This window comes from Dendrobates tinctorius, unplaced genomic scaffold (genome assembly GCF_039654945.1).
Source record: "Dendrobates tinctorius isolate UK_male_01 unplaced genomic scaffold, ASM3965494v1 ptg000120l, whole genome shotgun sequence".
NCBI classification, from domain to species: domain Eukaryota; kingdom Metazoa; phylum Chordata; class Amphibia; order Anura; family Dendrobatidae; genus Dendrobates; species Dendrobates tinctorius.
In genome coordinates this window covers 25,318,478-25,340,488 of record NW_027361788.1, presented here as the reverse complement: position 1 = coordinate 25,340,488, position 22,011 = coordinate 25,318,478, and the positions used below count along the sequence as shown (strand labels likewise).

Sequence of the window (22,011 nt, the reverse complement as noted above, 5' to 3'; positions counted from 1 at the left end):
TTCAATCCGCAGAAAGAATTGACATGTCAATTCTTTCTGCGGATTCTGCTGCGGTTTGCCATCTCCTCCATTGAGAAGATGAAAAACCGCAGGGCAAAACCGCAGAGCAATCCACAGGTAAAACCTGCGGATTTTACAAAATCCGCACCTAATCCGGAGCGTGTGCACACAAGCAAAGCCTGACGTTGTCAACTACACATCCCATCATGCGCCGCGACAAGGGCCACAGGAAAATTAACTTCCGGTCACGGGGTCATCTCTTGTCTCCGAATAGGGAAAGTAGCGGCTGATCGGCGCGTTGCATTGTGGGGGGTGTAGTCCGGAGGTGAGCTGTTTCCTGTATGCTGTAGTAAGTGAGAATCTATTGAGGGGGCAATTAGCGGTCTGTCAGCTGCAGGCAGTCACGTCCTTTTCCAGTGCTGCTCACAGACATGGCGCTGTAAGGACTCTGCTCACACACAGGTCAATGCATATAGACGTAGGAGCAGGGACACGCCGTTATCCTGTGCAGAGACACTGCCCGCTGTGCCATGGAGGAGGTGGACCGGATCCTCATTCACACTCTCAGGACATGCGGCACGTAAGTAGCCACCAGGGGGGAGGGGATCATGTGATCTGGTGCAGCTGCACCTAGTCTCAGGTCATGTGACTCTCCTGTCTGCACCATGTGATCAGGTGACTGAAGAGGTGACCCTGCAGTCCTGTGACACACATGTATACTTGCATGGTTCTGTCATGTGACTTCCATATGTGCTCACACCCTTATATGGCATCACATGACCCTCGCCTTTAATTGGGCATTGTCGTGTAACTCACGCCCTTATAATATATAATTCTGCACATCTTGGGACCTCTGCGCACTGACCCTTCTAATAAAGTGAAACCTCTTTCTGAAGATGCCCCCCCAGTCTGATACTGAGGACCCCTTCACACCCTACGGACCAGTCATCAGTATGTTAGTCCCTGGCAGCCCCTGTAATGGGACGATCACTACTCCGGCTTTCCACATTCCCTGGAAAACAGCAGGGGGAACCCTACCATCTGGTGTTATATGGTCAGTGTCTCCCTGCTGCGCTTTATTATTTTACTTTTAATAATTTTGTTCCTTATGGAAAGTTATCATACTTTGTATATCACTTTTATTATCAGATTTGTCTCCATTTCTGTAAAAACGTGCATGTAATTGGCTTCCAAACTCCGACATTTCCTCTGTGTACTTGACTGCCATTGATTTCCGAACATGTGGAGTACAGCTGATGGCAGTGATAGGGCAGCTCCTGTCTCCTCTGAGTGTTCTCCTTCTCAGAACAATCGCCTGCAGCAGCTCATCTCCAGAGATAGTTACACCGAGGCTTAGTTGACCCATCACTGCCATCAGCTGTACTCCACCTGAGTACAAATAAACTGGGGAAAAGCCGGGGTTTGGGGGCCACTTAAATGCAATTTGTTTACCGAAATAAAGACAAATCCTCTAATAAATTGATATGCAACAAGTCATAATTTCAGTGCTGGAGAAAACCGTAAGAAAAAAAAAGTTTCTTTGCGGTACAATGTATAGAGCTTGTAAGCGCTACTCTGAAGCTGGAGGTATCACTGTATCCGGGCGACCTTGGTTCCCCTGCACCATATAACACTACTTGAGATAACAGCTGATTTGTGGGGGTTTCGGACCCCCAGAAATCTGATACTGATGACCTGTCCTAAAAGTTTGTATCATAATCAAAATAAGGCCGGGGTCACACTTGCGAGTGCAATGCGAGAAACTCGCGCTAGTCTCTCGCATCAATACCCGGGACAGGAGTGTGCGGCTGCATGTCTTTCAATGCAGTGGAACGCTCCGGTCCGAACCGCCGGCGCCAGTGCCGGGTATTGAGGCGAGAGACTAGCGCGAGTTTCTCGCATTGCACTCGCAAGTGTGACACCGAACTAATGGCCATCCCCATTATATAGCGGCTGTAGTTTCTGACCTAAAGGTGGGGGACTGGCGGTTGGCAGCTAGGGGTGTTCCCCGCCATGTCTCGGAGGTCGGTGCCTTTGGGGGGTGCAGCGCTCTGCTGTCTGAGGAGGCTCCCCTTTACGTTCACTGTCCTCTTACAATTTAATTTGTAATTTTTCCTTGCACAGTGATCCTGTGGCCAGGGAAACGTGTCCGGTGGTCCGGATATTCTATATTCACTTTTTTCCCCGCAGAGAAATCCCAGAAGAGGTGCAGAGTGTGCGTCACTTCAACACCGAGCTCATAGTGGAAGCCGTGGTGAGATGTCTGCGAGTGATAAACCCGTCTATGGGCGCAAACCTCAGTCACATCCTGCCCCCGGGGATGTCGGCTCGCTTCCGTATAGGCACCAGCCTGGCACAGGCCTGTCAGGTGAGCTCAGGGAAGGGGGTCGTCTACTGTAGCTTAGTATTAGTCATATATTGCATTTTTTCATTGGCCTTTCCAAATAAAACTACTTATCTGCTCTATGAAAAGATAAACGTCTGTGTCTTTAAAAGGGTTATATCCCATCTTCATAAATGGATATTGTCGGATAGAGCTTGTAGAAACAAGCACTTTTGCAATTTACTGCTTATTTAAATTTGCGGTCGTTCTTGAGATATTCACTCTTTTCTTTTGGTAGAGCTCGTTGTGTAGGAGACCGACCACCGCTGCTGCCTACCTTGTAAGCGCTGCGCAGAATCTGGCCTGGATTAGGAGGTAACAGCGTTCTTCGATGATTCTGACCAGCTTACAAACTCAATGGAAAAGAGGAAGCATTGCATAAGTTCTGCTGTCTAGCAGCAGTGGTCGGTTTCCAAGGCAATGAGCTGTAATGAAAAGAAAAGTGTTATTATCTGAAGAATGGTTGAAAATTTTAATAAGCAGTAAATTGCAATATTGTTTGTGTTTCCAGGTGCTATACGATAATACCGATTTATGAATATGGGAGGGGAACCCTTTAAGGGGGTATTTTTGTCTTAGTAAGTGATGTCTTATCATTAGTTTATGCCATCACTTAAAAATAGCAAGAGCTCTATCCTCTGGGACCACCACCGATCTTGAGAATGATGGAGATACAGGACTTCCTTTGCCCCCTGGGAAATGGCATTGTAGTCATAATGGGTGAGGATTGGGGCTTCCCAATGTTTTTGTCTGATTCATCAATTACGGCTCTTTAAAAAGTCACTACATTTTTGCGCAAATGTACTCAAGTTCCCTCCTCAAATGATTTTATATGAGCCTGAAATTTTCTGCTCAAATTTTAGCAGAATAAGCAACATCTTTTGCTTTTAAAAGGTGCTGTAACAGTGAGTGAAAGTAATAGAGCATTTTTGCGCAAAATTCATGAACCACAGGTGTATTTTTGAAGGATTTTGCACAGGAGATATCAATATATGCTACAAGACAGGAAAAAAAGAAAACACAAATGATGGCTCTGGGCCTATGGCTGACTGTGGTGTATTGTGTCCCTTAGTGCCAACTATGGGGGATGAAATTACAAACTTTTAACCGTTTTGGAAGTAACGCACAGCATACAGACTTTTTTTTCAATGAGGGCTTTTTTTTCTTTCTACTTTTTTCCTTTTTATGGAGCAATTTTTTTTTTTATTATAAGGCCCATGTCTGTTATATTTAATATTCATTGTAATGTTTGTGTTTTTTTTTTTTTCTTTCTATCCCTCAGGACCTGGGATATACTGGAGAAGTTGGTTATCAGACATTTCTATACAGTAGTGAGCCGGATATTCGAGCACTTTTGATTTTCCTGGCTGAGAAGCTTCCAAGACACTCTCAGGAAGATGCTGATCAGCCAGCCGGTAATGGAGGAGAGCAGATAGAGAACTGATATCTATTGACTACATATTGTCATGTATAATTTGGGTCCTATGGGTGGGTTCTCCGCTCCTCTCACTTCTGCATCTGGGGGGGGTGAGAGACACTAATAATGTTGCATGACGCGACTTGTAGGTACTGTGCACCTGTCCCAAGGTCAGTAGCGCCTGTTGCCCCCACCTCCCCTCCCCGTCGGCAGCGCCTGTCGCCCCTGGCTCCCCTCCCCGTCGGCAGCGCCTGTCGCCCCTGCCTCCTCTCCTCGTCAACAGCGCCTGTCGCCCCTGCCTCCTCTCCTCGTCAACAGCGCATGTCGCCCCTGTCTCCTCTCCTCGTCAACAGCGCATGTCGCCCCTGCCTCCCCTCCTCGTCAACAGCGCCTGTCGCCCCTGCCTCCCCTCCTCGTCAACAGCGCCTGTCGCCCCTGCCTCCCCTCCTCGTCAACAGCGCCTGTCGCCCCTGCCTCCCCTCCTCGTCAACAGCGCCTGTCGCCCCTGCCTCCCCTCCTCGTCAACAGCGCCTGTCGCCCCTGCCTCCCCTCCTCGTCAACAGCGCCTGTCGCCCCTGCCTCCCCTCCTCGTCAACAGCGTCTGTCGCCCCTGCCTCCTCTCCTCGTCAACAGCGCCTGTCGCCCCTGCCTCCTCTCCTCGCTCGTTCACAGCGCCTGTCGCCTCTGCCTCCTCTCCTCGCTCGTTCACAGCGCCTGTCACCCCTGCCTCCTCTCCTCGCTCGTCAACAGCGCCTGTCACCCCTTCCTCCTCTCCTCGTCAACAGCGCCTGTCGCCCCTTCCTCCTCTCCTCGTCAACAGCGCCTGTCGCCCCTTCCTCCTCTCCTCGTCAACAGCGCCTGTCGCCCCTGCCTCCTCTCCTCGTCAACAGCGCCTGTCGCCCCTGCCTCCTCTCCTCGTCAACAGCGCCTGTCGCCCCTGCCTCCTCTCCTCGTCAACAGCGCCTGTCGCCCCTGCCTCCTCTCCTCGTCAACAGCGCCTGTCGCCCCTGCCTCCTCTCCTCGTCAACAGCGCCTGTCGCCCCTGCCTCCTCTCCTCGTCAACAGCGCCTGTCGCCCCTGCCTCCTCTCCTCGTCAACAGCGCCTGTCGCCCCTGCCTCCTCTCCTCGTCAACAGCGCCTGTCGCCCCTGCCTCCTCTCCTCGTCAACAGCGCCTGTCGCCCCTGCCTCCTCTCCTCGTCAACAGCGCCTGTCGCCCCTGCCTCCTCTCCTCGTCAACAGCGCCTGTCGCCCCTGCCTCCTCTCCTCGTCAACAGCGCCTGTCGCCCCTGCCTCCTCTCTTCGTCAACAGCGCCTGTCGCCCCTGCCTCCTCTTCTCGCTCGTCAACAGCGCCTGTCGCCCCTGCCTCCTCTTCTCGCTCGTCAACAGCGCCTGTCGCCCCTGCCTCCTCTTCTCGCTCGTCAACAGCGCCTGTCGCCCCTGCCTCCTCTTCTCGCTCGTCAACAGCGCCTGTCGCCCCTGCCTCCTCTTCTCGCTCGTCAACAGCGCCTGTCGCCCCTGCCTCCTCTTCTCGCTCGTCAACAGCGCCTGTCGCCCCTGCCTCCTCTTCTCGCTCGTCAACAGCGCCTGTCGCCCCTGCCTCCTCTTCTCGCTCGTCAACAGCGCCTGTCGCCCCTGCCTCCTCTTCTCGCTCGTCAACAGCGCCTGTCGCCCCTGCCTCCTCTTCTCGCTCGTCAACAGCGCCTGTCGCCCCTGCCTCCTCTTCTCGCTCGTCAACAGCGCCTGTCGCCCCTGCCTCCTCTTCTCGCTCGTCAACAGCGCCTGTCGCCCCTGCCTCCTCTTCTCGCTCGTCAACAGCGCCTGTCGCCCCTGCCTCCTCTTCTCGCTCGTCAACAGCGCCTGTCGCCCCTGCCTCCTCTTCTCGCTCGTCAACAGCGCCTGTCGCCCCTGCCTCCTCTCCTCGCTCGTCAACAGCGCCTGTCGCCCCTGCCTCCTCTCCTCGCTCGTCAACAGCGCCTGTCGCCCCTGCCTCCTCTCCTCGCTCGTCAACAGCGCCTGTCGCCCCTGCCTCCTCTCCTCGCTCGTCAACAGCGCCTGTCGCCCCTGCCTCCTCTCCTCGCTCGTCAACAGCGCCTGTCGCCCCTGCCTCCTCTCCTCGCTCGTCAACAGCGCCTGTCGCCCCTGCCTCCTCTCCTCGCTCGTCAACAGCGCCTGTCGCCCCTGCCTCCTCTCCTCGCTCGTCAGTAGCGCCCGCCTCCTCCCTTGTCAACAGCAACCTGACGCCCATGCCTTCCCTCCTTGCCAAAGGCGCCTGTTGCTACCTGTCCCGCGCCCCCTTCCTTGACAAAATGTTATTCTTATAGGGTGTTATGTCCAGCAGATTTAGTGGCACTTTATTTTACTTTTGTGCTTCGTTTATGCCTTCGATCATTATTTTTGAATAAGCCATATAACATGACATTGCAAAGACTGCACAGGTAGGTGGTTACAAACGTTTCTTTTTGTTTGTGTTGCTTAGGTAAATCTGCGGTGCTACAAAGGGAGATTGCGACCAAGATAAAGCAGCAGCTCTCTCTTCCCTGGTTGCCGCCATCTTGCCGAACTGCAGCTGCAAAACGTTCTCAGGTAGGTTTTTCTCCAAGATGCTTTAGAAGAAAGGGGTTTAGGATGCACTGGTGGGTCCCATATCGGGTGTCAGTGCATGTAGCGGGCTCCACAGCTGAGCGGGCTTCACATCCTGGTTGATCCATCTCTAAAAGCAGTGACCAAAGCTTGCCCTGATTGCTGCTGCTGTTTAATCCTTTAAATGTTTCTGTGAGTGTCTGACAGGCACTATAAAGTGCACAGTTTCTGGTGCATTACAATTGGAATTTGTTGCCCTTTTTTTTTTTTTCTTCTTTTGTTGCCTTTTTTCCAGCACATTATACGGTGAAATCAATGGTTTCATTCAAAACTTCAACCTGTGTTGCAAGAAATTAAGCTGTGTCAATAACTGTCATGGCTTTTTGATGGTTATAGGAAGTGATTGATTGCAATTATTTATTCCAAAGGGTGTGCAACCAATTATTAAAGGGGTTGTCCACTACTAGGATAACCCCTTCTTGATCTAAATGTTTGGGGCTTATAAAGTAAAAAAGCCTATACTGACCTCCCGTGCTGGCGTCTTTCCAGCAGTTTTGGTGCCAAGGCTCTTGTGCAGTTGTTGTGACACGTGACCCCCCCGCGCACAATCAGCTCTGGCGTTACTGTCCCCGACTTAGTACGTATTGAGCGTGAAAAGGAAGTCTGAGATCAGCTGCAGACCAGGCTTCCTCTTCATGTTCAAAACGTCCAAAGGCAGGGACGGTTACACAAGCGATAACTAGGTGCTGGGGTCACGTGTCACAACAACTGCACGAGAGCCGTGGGACATTAGTGCCGACACCGCTGGAACTGCGCTGAACGGGAGGTGAGTAGAAGCTTTTATTTTTTTTATGAGCCTAAGACATTTAGATCACAATGGAGTTGTCCCTAGTAGTGAACAACCCCTTTAGATTGAGGGTGCCAACAATTTTGTCCATTTTTGGGGTTTTGTGGGAAATGATGTCCAATTTGTCTTTTTTTTTATTTATTTTTTTTTGTGTTGTTCCAATACACACAAAGGTAATAAACATGTATAACTGCAATAATTTTTTAGGAGAAATACGTCATTTTCTGGAATAATTCCAAGGGTGTCAACACTTTTGGCCATGACTGTATACAGGATAAGCCCCTCTGCCTGATATGCATTTCTCAGCTGAAGATATTTATAAAATTCCAGAGCAGCTATCCCAAACTCAGTTTGTAGTTGATAAAATTCTTTAATCGACTCAGCTACCAAAACGTGACTATCTGTGAATCCCCCCTCAAATTCCATTTCCTAAACCCCGCTAATTGATAAAGGTTAGAAAACCAAGGGTGTGTGACCCCAGGAAGATTCTGCAATCTTGGACATTCCACCATAGCGTGGAATGAGAAATAGCGATGGGAGTGATCCTGGCAAAACCCTAAACCTATGAACCTCTAATATTTCATATAGCCTAGATGACTTAAAATGGTGCTGAAGTAGAAAACGCCGCGCCCCCACTAACCCATTTAGGATTGTCCCATCCCATGATATGTTGGAGTTGAGCTACCATAAAATAAACCCACGTATTTGGAACCACCAGGCCACCATAACTTTTGTCTCTATGCAATGCTAACAGTCTAATTCTTGCAGTTTGCATCCCCAGATTAATTCCCTGAGCCGGTGAATAATTTAAAAAAATTCTATCTGCAGAATTGTGTAAGACGTATAGCAGATGAGGCATCCATATCATTGTAACTATATCTGCAGAATTGTGTAAGACGTAGAGCAGATGAGGCATCCATATCATTGTAACTAGATTAGTGCAACCCGCCACTGATAATGAGAATTTGCAAACGCCGTTAGCAAGTGTCCCTCTTTCCCCCTCTTCAAAAAACCCGTTGCTGAGAAAAAAATGCCCTTATTTTTGGCTTTTTCGTTAACATGCAGATTGCATGCCTTCTGCACCTCCTGCCAACTTCGCAAAAACCCCACTGATCCCATTAAAATGAATAGTTCCCCCTTAGATCTTGCAGAAATTTCTCCCCTCTGTTTTAGATCTACTAATACTCTGTATTAATGCACCCCTTTAAGCATGCCTTCATGGCATCCCACATAATGGTAGGCGAAGCGGAGTTATTGTTTTCCTTAAAACAATATTTGAGAATGGATAATGCCGGATTATCATGTATGATTTGAAGCCAGAAAGGGTTCACAAAGATGTCCTTGGTTTATGTAAAATACATAAAGGCGTCACTAGAGGCGAACGGTCTGATAAGACTCCAGGCTGATAAGCCACAAGAGGGAGGATATAATCCGAGCCCAAGACCAAATCAATACGTCATGATGCTACATGAGGTTTGGAATAACAGGAGAACTGATGCTTTTTGGGATATTTATCACACCTTAAATCCGTCCGTAAAGCTGAGAAAAAATAGCTGCACTCAGAAAAAACAATGAACTTAGATTATTGAAACTGCGTTACTGCCATAGACAATACGTGAATACTATAATATGTACGTATGAAATATAGAAAATGGAACTGCAATATTGCTACTACAAAAAATTGCTACAGAAAAAAATGAAGGTGCTTGGCGCATAAAACCGGCAATTCATGAGAGCCCAACAGCCAGCAACATGGCGTACCTTATTGTTGGGGACCTAACCTGATATGACACCTCTCCTGGGGTGAAAAGCCTATACTTTATAGAGCCGGAAGGATCCAGCTAATTAAAACTGCCTTAGATGATGGGTGTAGGAGTGCTCAGGTCAGGAGGCGTTTACTACAAACAGAAAAAGTGACCACATCCAAAGTAGTGTGAACAGGTGCAAGCTAGCAACAACCAAGTCTATAAAGCTGATAAAAAACAGCTGCACTTTGAAATGCTAAAAACAATGAATTTATCTCTCCTCTTCCGCAAGACTACTCACGTGACCGGCCAAGCCACGACCATAAGAAAACCGCATTTAATCCACATACTCAAGAGGTGTAAGCCGTATGATCCATAGGGTCATCCCATTTATATGTAACAAGGTGGTGTTGGATTTGAAGGGCCATTTTGTTTATACACATTGCACCATATATAATAATCCAATTCTCATAGTAGCACTTTACATCCCTCCGGCATACTCCGGGGGAAATATGCGCTTTCCCAAAGGTTCCATTGCTCATAATAGGTGACTTTAATATGTATTTACATCCATACCGGGATACTTGCTTTCATGGCATCCCATAATGATGATATGGAGGTTGAGCTTATGTTAGCAGAGAAGTATTCATATTGGCTGCCATATAGGGAGCCCCCAGTAGTTTGTAGCCAAGCTAATGGAGTGAAATTCTAGAATTAAGACCTATATGATCCTTATCTGAGTCCCAAAGATGGCCCCAAATCTTCCTTTTACTTAATATACTTGGCGTTTTGTATACCCTAATAATTGGAGCATGGACTACAGATTCATGTAAAAGATCTGGAATAGGTGGGTCCTAACTAATGCACAAGATGTGGGAGTGCGTGAATACAGGAAAGTACTGGATAGGGTAACCACCCATGTAGGACAGGTTTTTGAGATACACTAACAACTGTTAATGCTTTGTGGGGTCTTTGGGGGATGCTGTGGATTCTGGCCATATGTGGGGTGCAGTTCCAAGCTCGAGAGCTGTTAGCGCTGCATTGTTTAGACCAGGCTTCCACAACAATAGAAGAACAGAAATCTAAAATAAGTGGTACTTTTGGCCTGGAAAGAGGAACGAATATCAAAAGAAACATGTTTCACAATAAAAATGATCTGATTTTTTTATTTTTTTGGGGGGTTCACACAGTGGTTCTAGGAATATAGAGTTCTGAGCATCGACTAAATAATTTTGTGCTTTTCTTCTTCCTTTTTCAGAGTTTATGCCTGTTGCATCGTTTTCACGCGCAGCCGCTGTCTCTTGCTGGAGATTCTTCATCCAAGTCCGTTCCACCCGGTAAGAATAATAGACGTACGATGACTCTTACTATGGTCGTATGTCATTTCATGACTTTCTGCAACTCTTGTGCTTGCAGAACGGAAGGAGTATTGGGAGCGCTACCTGCCTTCTGTCAGCACCCAGCTGCCTCACGCCTACTCTTTAGCAGCCTCGCTACTTGAGAGGAACACATCTGACCTCAGTGCCGTGCAAGAGTGGGAGGCAGAGTGGAAAAGCCAAGGTCTTGCCTCTCGTTTGTCTCCGGAGGTGAGTTTGTTTAAAAAAACAAACAAACTTCTAGGGATTTTTCAATTGGCCGAAGGGAAGGTAAAGCACCGCAGACACTTTTTACGGTACCGTTCACTTTTCTTCACCCTTACAGGAGTACCGCAGCAGAAAACGCCAGCGTTTGCAGAAACGGATACAGGATCAGCTCCACAAGTTCACACAGCAGCTTACAGAGAATAATATTCCTGGGTCATCCACACAAGATCTTGTGGACATGCTGAAAGCCTTCACTGTGGAAGGGGGAGTGGATCAGAACAAAGGCTCCAGATTCACCCATGCTCAAAAGTTCACCCACCAGCAGGTATCTTCAGGTCATCAGCTGTGTTTATGTGTATAAAAAACAACTGAGATGCAATTGAAGTGGAGACTTTCAGGTTTAATTAAAGGGATTGAACAAAAATATCCTGTACAATGTTTAGGAATCGCAGCTATTTTTCTACAAAAATAACCACCGCAAATGAAAATTATAACACGGAGGACCGTGAAAATGAGCAATGAAAAACAAGGAGAAAGGTCCTCCAACAAAAAATACTTTTATTTTTATTTGGACATGTAACATAAAATAAAACAGAATCGGCAAACCATACTAGAAATGAAATAGCATGAAGACACACACAGCCTCTGGGTGAAAGGTACTTTTACATAAATGAGGTAAAATGTAATTTTACATAAATATGCAAACTGGCAACAAATAATTATATAGATTTCACAGAGCACATATTTTTAATAAATAGCTTGCATTAAAGTGCATAAATGAGGTAGAATGTAATTTTACACATAAATATGCAAATCAGCAAAAAATAAATCACATAGATCTCACAGAGCACATATTTAAAAAAAAACAAACATGCATTAAAGTGCATAAATGCGTTTTCCAAACATTGCTGGTTTCTCACATTCAATCATTCCCCATGCGGGAAATAATCCGCAATATGAAGTTAAAAGATTATTTTGAAAATTTATAAGGGGTAGATAAATGTGAAAAATACACCTTGTGTGTTAAACATAGTACACAAATAATCCTAACATTATAAGTTTCTCACACCTCATCCCTCTCTGAGGGAAATATCCCACAATACAAAAAGTCATACATGAATATATAAATTTATAAGAAGAGAAAGGATGGATGTGAAAAAAATATAACATGGTTCCATTCAGCACCCCTTCTGAGGAAGATATTCATATCGAAACGCGCGTCAGGGGGGTCCCTGGGTGATCCTTTCTGGTAACGATCTTCATCAGTATATTATTAATAGAGCCATTAGCAGTATATTATTAATGGAACCATTATTTCCCGCATGGGGAATGATTGAATGTGAGAAACCAGCAATGTTTGGAAAACGCATTTATGCACTTTAATGCATGTTTTTTTTTAAATATGTGCTCTGTGAGATCTATGTTATTTATTTTTTGCTGATTTGCATATTTATGTGTAAAATTACATTCTACCTCATTTTATGCACTTTAATGCAAGCTATTTATTAAAAATATGTGCTCTGTGAAATCTATATAATTATTTGTTGCCAGTTTGCATATTTATGTAAAATTACATCTTACCTCATTTATGTAAAAGTACCTTTCACCCAGAGGCTGTGTGTGTCTTCATGCTATTTCATTTCTAGTATGGTTTGCCGATTCTGTTATTTTATGTTACATGTCCAAATAAAAATTAAAGTATTTTTTGTTGGAGGACCTTTCTCCTTGTTTTTTATTTTTCTATAAACCCTCCTCGTTTCAAGGGCTCAGAAGAACTTCTTTTTTAATACTTTGAGAATCCTTTGCAGGCAATGACGGACTAAAATCTGGAAGCCATGGACATCGCCAGATGCTGCGTCTACTCCTTTCTTGATGCTTTACTGCTGTGCTTGTTTGTGGGTCTTTCTGCCTTATCTTTTGTCTTCAGCCTATGAAATGCTGCTCTGTGGGGCTGAGATCTAGTTATGACTCGGCTATTGTAGAATATTCCACCTCTTGCTTTCACAGGATGTTTTGGGTCATTGTCCATGTATCCACACTGCTGCCTTTAGTTGAATCTGAGCAGAAGGTATCGCCCTGTACACACAGGATTGATCCTGATGCTTCTGTCTTCATTCACATCATCAAACAATAGTGACCCGGTGCCATTGGGAGCCATGCATACCCGCGCCATCACACCGCCTTCGCCATGTGTCACAGAGGTTGTGTTGTGCTGAGGATCCAAGATTTCTCTTTACTTCTTCCCATCATTCTGCTTAAGGTTGATCTTGATTTCATCTGTCCTGTGAATGCTTTTCCAGAACTGGGTGGCTTCTTTAAATGATTTCCAGCAAAGTTTAATCTGGTCTTTCTATTTTAAGCTGATTAATGGTTTGCACCTTGTGGTGAACCCTTTGTATTTGCTCTCATGAAGTCTTCTCTTTATGGTAGACTTGGATTCTGAAACACCCACTCCCTGGACATATTTTCTTCACTTGGGTAGATGTTATGAAGGGGTTTTTCTTCACCATGTAAAGGATTCTTCGATCATTCACATGTGTTGTCTCCTGTAGATGTCCAAGCCTTTTCGAGTTCCCAAGCTCATCAATGTCTTTTTTTTAATTTGAAGACTGTACCAAACTGTTTATTTGGCCACTCCCTAACATTTCTTCATTATCTCTGATGGATTATTCTCTTCTTTTTTATTCTCAGCCCAATGATAGTCTGTTTCTTTTCCATTGAGAGATCATTTGACCGCATGTTGTGGGTTCACAACAGTAGCTTCCGCTTGCAAATGCCACACCTGGAATCAGCTCCAGACCTTTAACCTGCTTAATTGATGATGGATTAACAAGGGAATAGTCCATGAGCCCATTAAAGATCTTTTGAGATAATTGTACAATTATTTTTGGTCCCTTTTAAAAAGAGCCAGCTTCATATTAAAGTGCTGTAATTCCTAAACAATGTAAATACCCTCAAATTGAAGATGAGTCTGCTATTTAAGCCCATATTGATTATAGCTATATTTGCTACATTTTAGTAAACAGCTAAAATGCCAAAACTTTTGTCACTGTCCAAATATCTCTGGACCTAACTGCATAAATCTGTATATATGTATTCTTTACAATATATTTTTGCCACATTTCAAAGTTTAAAGGTTGAAAGTACACATAGGGAATAAATGGACCTAACCGGAATACAGAAACCCCATATGGCAGATGCTAATCACTCTATATTAGAGAGAAAATTCCTTTCTGACTCTACATATGGTAGTCGCACTGCTCGCACAGTAAAGAATCCATAGTTTCATTGCTCGCCCAGTATAGAAGAAATAGGGTCACTTCTTGCACAGTAAAGAATGCATTAGTCTAGCTTTTTGCACAGTAGAGAATTGTAATCTTTGTTTGTGTTTTAAACCTTCGTTCCCCTAAATCTAAATCAAATATGTATTCTTATTATGAGAAAAAAAAGCATTATTTAATAAATTAATTCCATCAAAAAGACAATTTTTTTCAGAATAAAATGCAGGTTCTGTCTTGGAGTATATATACCCCTTTTACTGTTTTCCAGGACCCTCAAGTATTGACTGAACAGATGCAAAGAGCTGCTGAAAGTCTTCCTAAAAAGGACACCCAGGTATGGAGCCATATTTGGATTATCAATCACTGAATTACTAGTTAAAGGAGTCATCAATGTGCAATTGGTCAGAGTTTAACCCTTGGGACCTCCCTAAGTTTGGGCAAGGTGGACCACTTACTGTTACCACCTGCACATGGCTTGTCTGCTCACTTGGCTGTATGTGGTACTTTAGCTCAAGCCCTATTTAGGTAAATGGGGCTAAGCTGTAGTACCATGCCTGGTCACACATATACATTGATGGAGCTGCAGCCCCTTTATTCTGTTAATCATTGGGTCCCACAGGACACACCTATTCAGATTCTATTTCCACTCTAGGACGCAGAAGCCGAGCAACAAGAGCTGTTGTCTCTGCAGCAGCAAATAGAGGATATGGAGCGGGATATCCAAGGTCTGTCTGAGACCACCAAGCATCTCCGTCTCTCCATCGCTCAGGTACAGACCCATCGATCACCACGTTAAATAATATTTTCTTTAATTTTTCCTTAAAGTAATAAAAACATGTATTTCAGGTGGAGGCAGAGGCAGAGAAATTGCAGAAGCACTGTGACGAAAAGGAGGGAGTGGTGAAGGTGAAAAGGAGAGCTGTGGAGTTACTACCTGATGCTGAGAATAATCTTGCCAAATTGCAGGTAAAAGAAATGATTATTGGCAAATAAAGTGCAGAAAAGTCCCGATATTGTCATTATTATTCACTTGTCAAGATCAGTACTGGCGCTACTACCTCATCAGTGTGAACTTCTAGATGAAGAAGTACTGCCTGGATATAAGCTCACACAGATGAAGTATTAAAGGGGTTGTCTGGTGTAAACAAGTTATCACCTTCTTACAGGACAGGTGATATCTTCTTGATCGGTGGGGGTCCGACTGCTAGGACCCCCACCGATCGGCAGAATGGGGCGGCAGTGCACAAGCCCGACCTCAGCTCCATTCATTCTCTGAGGCTGCTGGAAAAAGCTGAGTGCAGAGGTCTGCTGCCCCTAGGGAATGGAGTGGCAGACCGGCATCCAACATGACGCTTCATTCTATAACGGGGATAAAAATTCCCTGTTCTGCCGACTGGTGCTGGTCAGCAGGGCATCTGCTATCCTATGGATAGGTGACAACTTGTTGTTTTCACCGGTCAATCCCTTTTAAGACCTAGCTATCAATACATATGGATAAGATTGTTGTTCCTGGATATCGGCAAAAATGGATGAGGTAGTAGTGCATGGATATCCGTACATATGAATAAAATAGTAGTGCTTGGTTGTATGTATGTATGTATGTATGTATGTATGTATGTATGTATGTAATAGTAGTGTCCGAGTATTTACAGACATGGATGACGTAGTAGTGTCTGGGTACTTAGACATAGATGACGTAGTAGTGTCTGGGTACTTAGACATAGATGACGTAGTAGTGTCTGGGTACTTACAGACATGGAAGACGTAGTAGTGTCTGGGTACTTACAGACATGGATGACGTAGTAGTGACTGGGTACTTACAGACATGGAAGACGTAGTAGTGTCTGGGTACTTACAGACATGGATGACGTAGTAGTGTCTGGGTACTTACAGACATGGAAGACGTAGTAGTGTCTGGGTACTTACAGACATGGAAGACGTAGTAGTGTCTGGGTACTTACAGACATGGATGACGTAGTAGTGTCTGGGTACTTACAGACATGGAAGACGTAGTAGTGTCTGGGTACTTACAGACATGGAAGACGTAGTAGTGTCTGGGTGCTTACAGACATGGATGACATAGTAGTGTCTGGGTACTTACAGACATGGAAGACGTAGTAGTGTCTGGGTACTTACAGACATGGAAGACGTAGTAGTGTCTGGGTACTTACAGACATGGAAGACGTAGTAGTGTCTGGGTACTTAGACATAGATGACGTAGTAGTGTCTGGGTACTTACAGACATGGAAGACGTAGTAGTGTCTGGGTACTTACAGACATGGATGACGTAGTAGTGTCTGGGTACTTACAGACATGGAAGACGTAGTAGTGTCTGGGTACTTACAGACATGGAAGACGTAGTAGTGTCTGGGTACTTACAGACATGGATGACGTAGTAGTGTCTGGGTACTTACAGACATGGATGACGTAGTAGTGTCTGGGTACTTACAGACATGGATGACGTAGTAGTGTCTGGGTACTTACAGACATGGATGACGTAGTAGTGTCTGGGTACTTACAGACATGGATGACGTAGTAGTGTCTGGGTACTTACAGACATGGATGACGTAGTAGTGTCTGGGTACTTACAGACATGGATGACGTAGTAGTGTCTGGGTACTTACAGACATGGATGACGTAGTAGTGTCTGGGTACTTACAGACATGGATGACGTAGTAGTGTCTGGGTACTTACAGACATGGATGACGTAGTAGTGTCTGGGTACTTACAGACATGGATGACGTAGTAGTGTCTGGGTACTTACAGACATGGATGACGTAGTAGTGTCTGGGTACTTACAGACATGGATGACGTAGTAGTGTCTGGGTACTTACAGACATGGATGACGTAGTAGTGTCTGGGTACTTACAGACATGGATGACGTAGTAGTGTCTGGGTACTTACAGACATGGAAGACGTAGTAGTGTCTGGGTACTTACAGACATGGATGACGTAGTAGTGTCTGGGTACTTACAGACATGGATGACGTAGTAGTGTCTGGGTACTTACAGACATGGATGACGTAGTAGTGTCTGGGTACTTACAGACATGGAGGAGGTAGTAGTGTCTGGGCACTTACAGACATGGAGGAGGTAGTAGTGTCTGGGTACTTACAGACATGGAGGAGGTAGTAGTGTCCGGGTACTTGCAGACATAAAATAGTATTGCCTGGGTCTCTGGGCTGGCAGGTAGGACCAGGTTCTTGTGGCTCCCGTCCACTGATTAACGACATGGCTGGCGGAACGGGTCTTGCAAATCTCCACTGCTGATATCTGGACAATGCTGTATTACCTAAATGTTCAGATATGTAGGCACCGCTCCTTCATCTGTGCTTTGTAACATGCACTGTATATAACATTTTAGTAATATTTAATGGCGCTGTTCATCTATTAGTCTGCGAGATGACCATGATCCACTCTGTTACCTGAAAACAGCTGAAAGGGCGAGAGTCTACTAGATTATCCTACCAGTAACTGACACTAGAAGAATAGAGTGCAATCCAAGGCTGAGACCTCGGCACAGAACACCCGTTATGGTTTCCTTGGTAATGCGTTATTAGTAGCAGATTTCTGCACACCAGGCCACAGCTGTATGATCCCCTGAGCACACGCCGGGCAGTGGGCTATCGGTTCTCATTTATATGCAGGTGATTACAATTGGTATATACATGGCAGACTAGTTACAGGCAGCGAACACAGGGCTGTTTGTATGTGACATCTTCTTCTGCTTCTCCTGTTTGCAGGCTATGGTAGATGGCAGTACCCAGCGGATGATAAATCTCGAGGGACAGTGGGAGGCTCATCGTGCTCGGCTGATGGACGAATACAGAGAGATGAAGAGACTCCAGCAAGAAAAAGAGGTATGCGACATTGGCACGAGGGGGGTGCTTCATCTCTGTGCAGAATCTGCACTCTCCAAAATAATTTGCAAACATGAAAAAGAACAATTCCTGCCATCTACAGTAGCCCTCACCATAGAGCAGTCACACAGCCAATATTTTAGGAGAAAGTAACCGCACACTGTGTCGATGTGACGGTAGACCGCAGGCAATAAGGCCACCCCATATTCTTCCTGTAGATGGTAATAGGCTCAGGCTTTGGTGGTGGTGTTAGAAGTGAAATCCCTCCAGTTTAATATTTTTCTGTTCTCTGAAAAGGATGAATCCTCTCGCTGGATGAAAGATGTCAGGGATTTATACGACAAAATTCGTGCTGCAGCAGATGAAGCCAGACGCAAGGAGGAACTGTACAAACAGCTGGTGAGGAGAAGGCCCATAGAGACTGGTATACATGATAGCACCACGGTCCTTATAACTAGATCCAACACTGTTATTCTGGACCACATCACACTGTATAGCATTACTGGCGGAGCGGGTATGATTAAGATGTTACTCAAAATAGGAAAAAAATCAAATTATACCCTTCTCATAGAATAGGGGATATCTCGTTGATCGCTTGGGGCCTGACCACAGGGGGACCCCAGGGATCCAGAGTTTGAGGCTTTGAATGGAGCATGCTCTGCCTCTATGCTACTGCCAAACACAGCACTCGGTATTTTCATACACGATGAATGGAGCAGCTGCTGCACATCCTCCCCATTCAAGATGGAGCGTCGGAGCCCCTTTCTCGAGCTGTCCCAGAGGTCAGACCCCATAGGATAAGGGTATAACTTGCTTTTGTTTTTGTTTGTTTTTTTTTAGTGAATAGCCCTTTTATGACTACAATGTCTGCACCTTGGCTAAATGTGATATACAGTAAAGCACATTGCCTTTAATGTACTATGACCATAAAGCCAAGCGCTGGTCTGATAATATGGCTGACGCCTCCTACAACCGTGTTAATCTGTAATTCCACTTAGGTTTCTGAGTACGAGTCCCTGCCTAAGGACGTCTCCCGCGCTGCGTACACCCAACGAATCCTAGAGATTGTAAGCAATATTAAGAAGCAAAAGGAAGACATCACCAAGGTATAAAAAAATGTTTTGCAAGCTTTCTGATTTGGCTAGAAGCCCCTCTTCTTCAGTCATGATCGCTTCCTGCATGTACTTGGATGCCACTTGGCACTATTACTTTGTTGGTGATTTTTTTTTTTTTTTTTTTTTTTTTTTTTTTAATATTTCCTTTCCGATCAGATCCTTTCAGACACTAAAGATCTGCAGAAAGAGATCAATAATCTGACAGGAAAAGTTGACAGAACATTTGTGGTGACTGACGAGCTTGTGTTTAAAGTACGTCAACCCCGGTTTTAGTCCTTGCCCCCCGTTTATTTCTTTATGTGCACGCTAACCTGTTCTGCGTCTCCTGCACAGGATGCCAAGAAAGATGAACCTGTCAGAAAGGTCTACAAATACCTGGCTGCCTTACATGAGGTACAAGAGAATTAAAGACCGAGGGCCACAATTCTAAGAAACATGACATTTGTGACTTTTATGCATGTTAAAAATGGATGCAACACAAGTGTAATTGTTCTGCACCTTTGTATGACAGTTCCTATATGACCTCTCTAGAATATGCAACTTTTATGTGGCTCTGCATTCATAACAACGTAACCTCATCCCATTTTTCTCATAATTTTTTTTAAAGTTTTGTCATAGGTACTAAAAAAAAAAAAACAAAACAAAAAAACTCATATTTTGGCATAAGGCATTTATAAATTTGGCTTCAAAACAAACAACCTGCAGATTTGCAAGGATCCTAGAGGTTGGCCCCCCGTCACTCGTAAAGTGCTGGCTTATTCTAACAATGTGAGATGGGCTTATCCCTTTAAAGGGATTCTGTCACCTTTAAAACACAATTTTATCGACTTATAGATGGGACTTTGCCACTATAAAATCACCACCCATGTAGCATAGTTTTAACTTGCTTAGTTTGTCAGTAAAAAACATTGTTCTTCTTATGCAAATGAGGGAGCATCGGTGCACTCTTAGTGTGGCCAAGGGCTCAGTGCGCCATACCGTCCTGTCAGTCACCGTGTGGCGCATCTCCCCTTATATTGATGGACAGTGCCTGCTTGCCTAGAGTGAATTCTGCCTGAACTGATTTCCTGCCCCAGCACTTGCGCACTGACACTACAGGAGCCCATGAAGTGCTTGTGCACAGTTTTAATGGATGTACTCCATTCCGCTCTCCTGTCTGCAGTGGCTTCCCACTGTACTGGTACAATAAAGGGTAGTGTGAGGCCACTTCAGACAGGAGAGAGGAATGACAGGTCACTCACATGGACACTGCAGGAGTCTTTTGAGTGCACAGTGTTAGTGTGGGCGTGCTCTAATCTGTCTCTCCTGTCTGCAGCTGTTCCCTGCTGCACTGATACAAAGTAGTATAGCAAGTGACCGCTGCAGACAGGAGAGAGGGATCAGCTGATTTAGGGGTCACCTAGCAGTACACATATGCACATGTATCCTTGGTATGGCCTGATTAGTATTATATTTTACATGGTTTCACTTTTTTTTCATTGGTTTTTAGAATTGCAGCCATCTAATCCAAACCATTGAGGACACAGGAACCATCTTAAGAGAGATCCGTGATTTAGAAGAGCAGGTAAATGGGTGGCGGCTATTGGTTTTCTTTTTTTTTTTTTTTTCCTAACTAGCTCATCACGCAGATAATAACACATTATAGATTACTGGTCATACACTGATAGTGAAATCTCTTGGAGACAGCCATCCAAAATTACATTAAAAAGTGGTCCTGTAATAGGGGAGGTCTTCTTCAAGAAGACGGCCAGTATGGATAATAAGTGGTGTAACTAGAAATATGTTATAAGGAGCATAAGCTGGTGCCAGAAACTATTTGATAGAGATTTATCCTGCACAGGAAGGGAATAATGGATTGGGCATGTTGAAATCCAACATGCCCGCTCATCCTTTCAGTGACATTTGCTGTTAGGAGCCATTCTTATAAAGCGATTTGATGAAATCAGTGAAATTCACCTGTTTTTTATCTAACGTGTCTAGGAGTTCATTGATTGTTGAAGTCTGTTGCAGAGCATGCTGGGAGTTATAGTGAACATATCAGTGCATTAATTCTCGGTGGTGACCACGGACTGCTTAACGCTTTTTTTTTTTTTTTGCTTGTCTTCGCAGATAGAGACCGAGGCGGCTAAAAAGACTCTTAGTAATCTGCAGAAGATCTTGGAAGATTACAAGGCCATTAAACAAGAGAATGCTCTGCTGCTGGGTCGCATGAGGCAGACTTAAGAGAAGCTTGACACTTTGGCATCTTCTCAGCTGAAGTTATCCACGAGTCTTATACATAGACTGCACATTTCTCATAATACTGTACTCGCCCCATAACGAAATTGGACCTCACATTATGAATTCTTTGCACAACTTTTTTTTGTGCTGGAAATGCTGTGCAGAATGCGGCCTGCAGAAGGCAGTACCGAGTTAGCGGAAGTCAGTGTTCCACCCTGGTGAAGCGTGCAGTACGTGAAGCCTAATTTTTTTTTTTTTTGGGGGTGGGGGAGTCCTAGCTATAAGTTTCTTTTATGGAGGAAACCAAATCATTTTGTAACATTCATATCTGTAAATGAAAACATTTCTATAAAGACAAATTGATGCTGACATTGTGCGTGGGGCAGTTTCTCTGAGTCTGGGGAGTGGCGGCCATCGTGATTCTTGTATGATTTAAAAAAAAAAAAAAATAGTGCCAACGATGACACATTCTGATTTTCACAAGTCTTTGTAGATCACTGGCCATAGTTTGCTTCAGCAGTATCTTGAGCAAATTTGCAGCTCTGATTCATAAACAACGGAGACTAAAGCTAAAGCATGTCCGATCAATCAGCTCCAGTTCTAGGTAAATGCAGACACCCTTGGGTGACATTGAAAAAGCTATATATTATTCTTGTTTTTTTTTTTTTTTTTTATTTAATGAACAGTCACTCATCCGGTGATAACAAATATATATAATTTGTGTTCTTTTTTTTATTTTTTTTATTTAGGATTATATGTTACAAGAAAAGGGTATTACGTTTAATATATTTTTTATTCTTTTTAAATAATTAGGAATATAAATAAATAAATATACACACACACACACACACACACACACACACACACACAGCTCTGGCAAAAATTAAGAGACCACTTTCAAATGTTCAGTTTGTCTGATTTTTCTCTTTATAGGTATACTTTTGAGTGAAATGTAGATTGTTCTCTTAGTCTGCAAACT

General features: G+C 44.7%; 1 protein-coding gene across 1 annotated transcript; it reads left to right on the top strand.

Annotated features, from left to right (window-relative positions):
* Positions 1 to 298: 298 nt before the first annotated feature.
* On the top strand, positions 299 to 21,401 carry CCDC22 (CCC complex scaffolding subunit CCDC22). The gene is made up of 17 exons (XM_073590968.1): positions 299 to 580; positions 2,191 to 2,368; positions 3,666 to 3,798; positions 6,279 to 6,385; positions 10,233 to 10,311; positions 10,391 to 10,560; positions 10,676 to 10,882; positions 14,107 to 14,172; positions 14,491 to 14,607; positions 14,685 to 14,804; positions 17,581 to 17,697; positions 17,995 to 18,096; positions 18,696 to 18,803; positions 18,969 to 19,064; positions 19,146 to 19,205; positions 20,302 to 20,376; positions 20,922 to 21,401. Exons 1-17 carry the CDS (start codon positions 531 to 533, stop codon positions 21,033 to 21,035), a joined length of 1,899 nt encoding a protein of 632 aa, XP_073447069.1. The 5' UTR covers positions 299 to 530; the 3' UTR covers positions 21,036 to 21,401.
* The last annotated feature ends 610 nt before the right edge of the window (positions 21,402 to 22,011 follow it).

What these genes read in the sequence shown, in the direction of transcription:
- CCDC22 (XM_073590968.1), top strand. Translation starts at nt 531, where the DNA reads ATGGAGGAGGTGGACCGGATCCTCATTCACACTCTCAGGACATGCGGC. An exon ending in GCCTGGCACAGGCCTGTCAG is followed by an intron (nt 2,369 to 3,665) that starts GTGAGCTCAGGG and finishes TCTATCCCTCAG; the next exon opens with GACCTGGGATATACTGGAGA. An exon ending in CAGCTGCAAAACGTTCTCAG is followed by an intron (nt 6,386 to 10,232) that starts GTAGGTTTTTCT and finishes TTCCTTTTTCAG; the next exon opens with AGTTTATGCCTGTTGCATCG.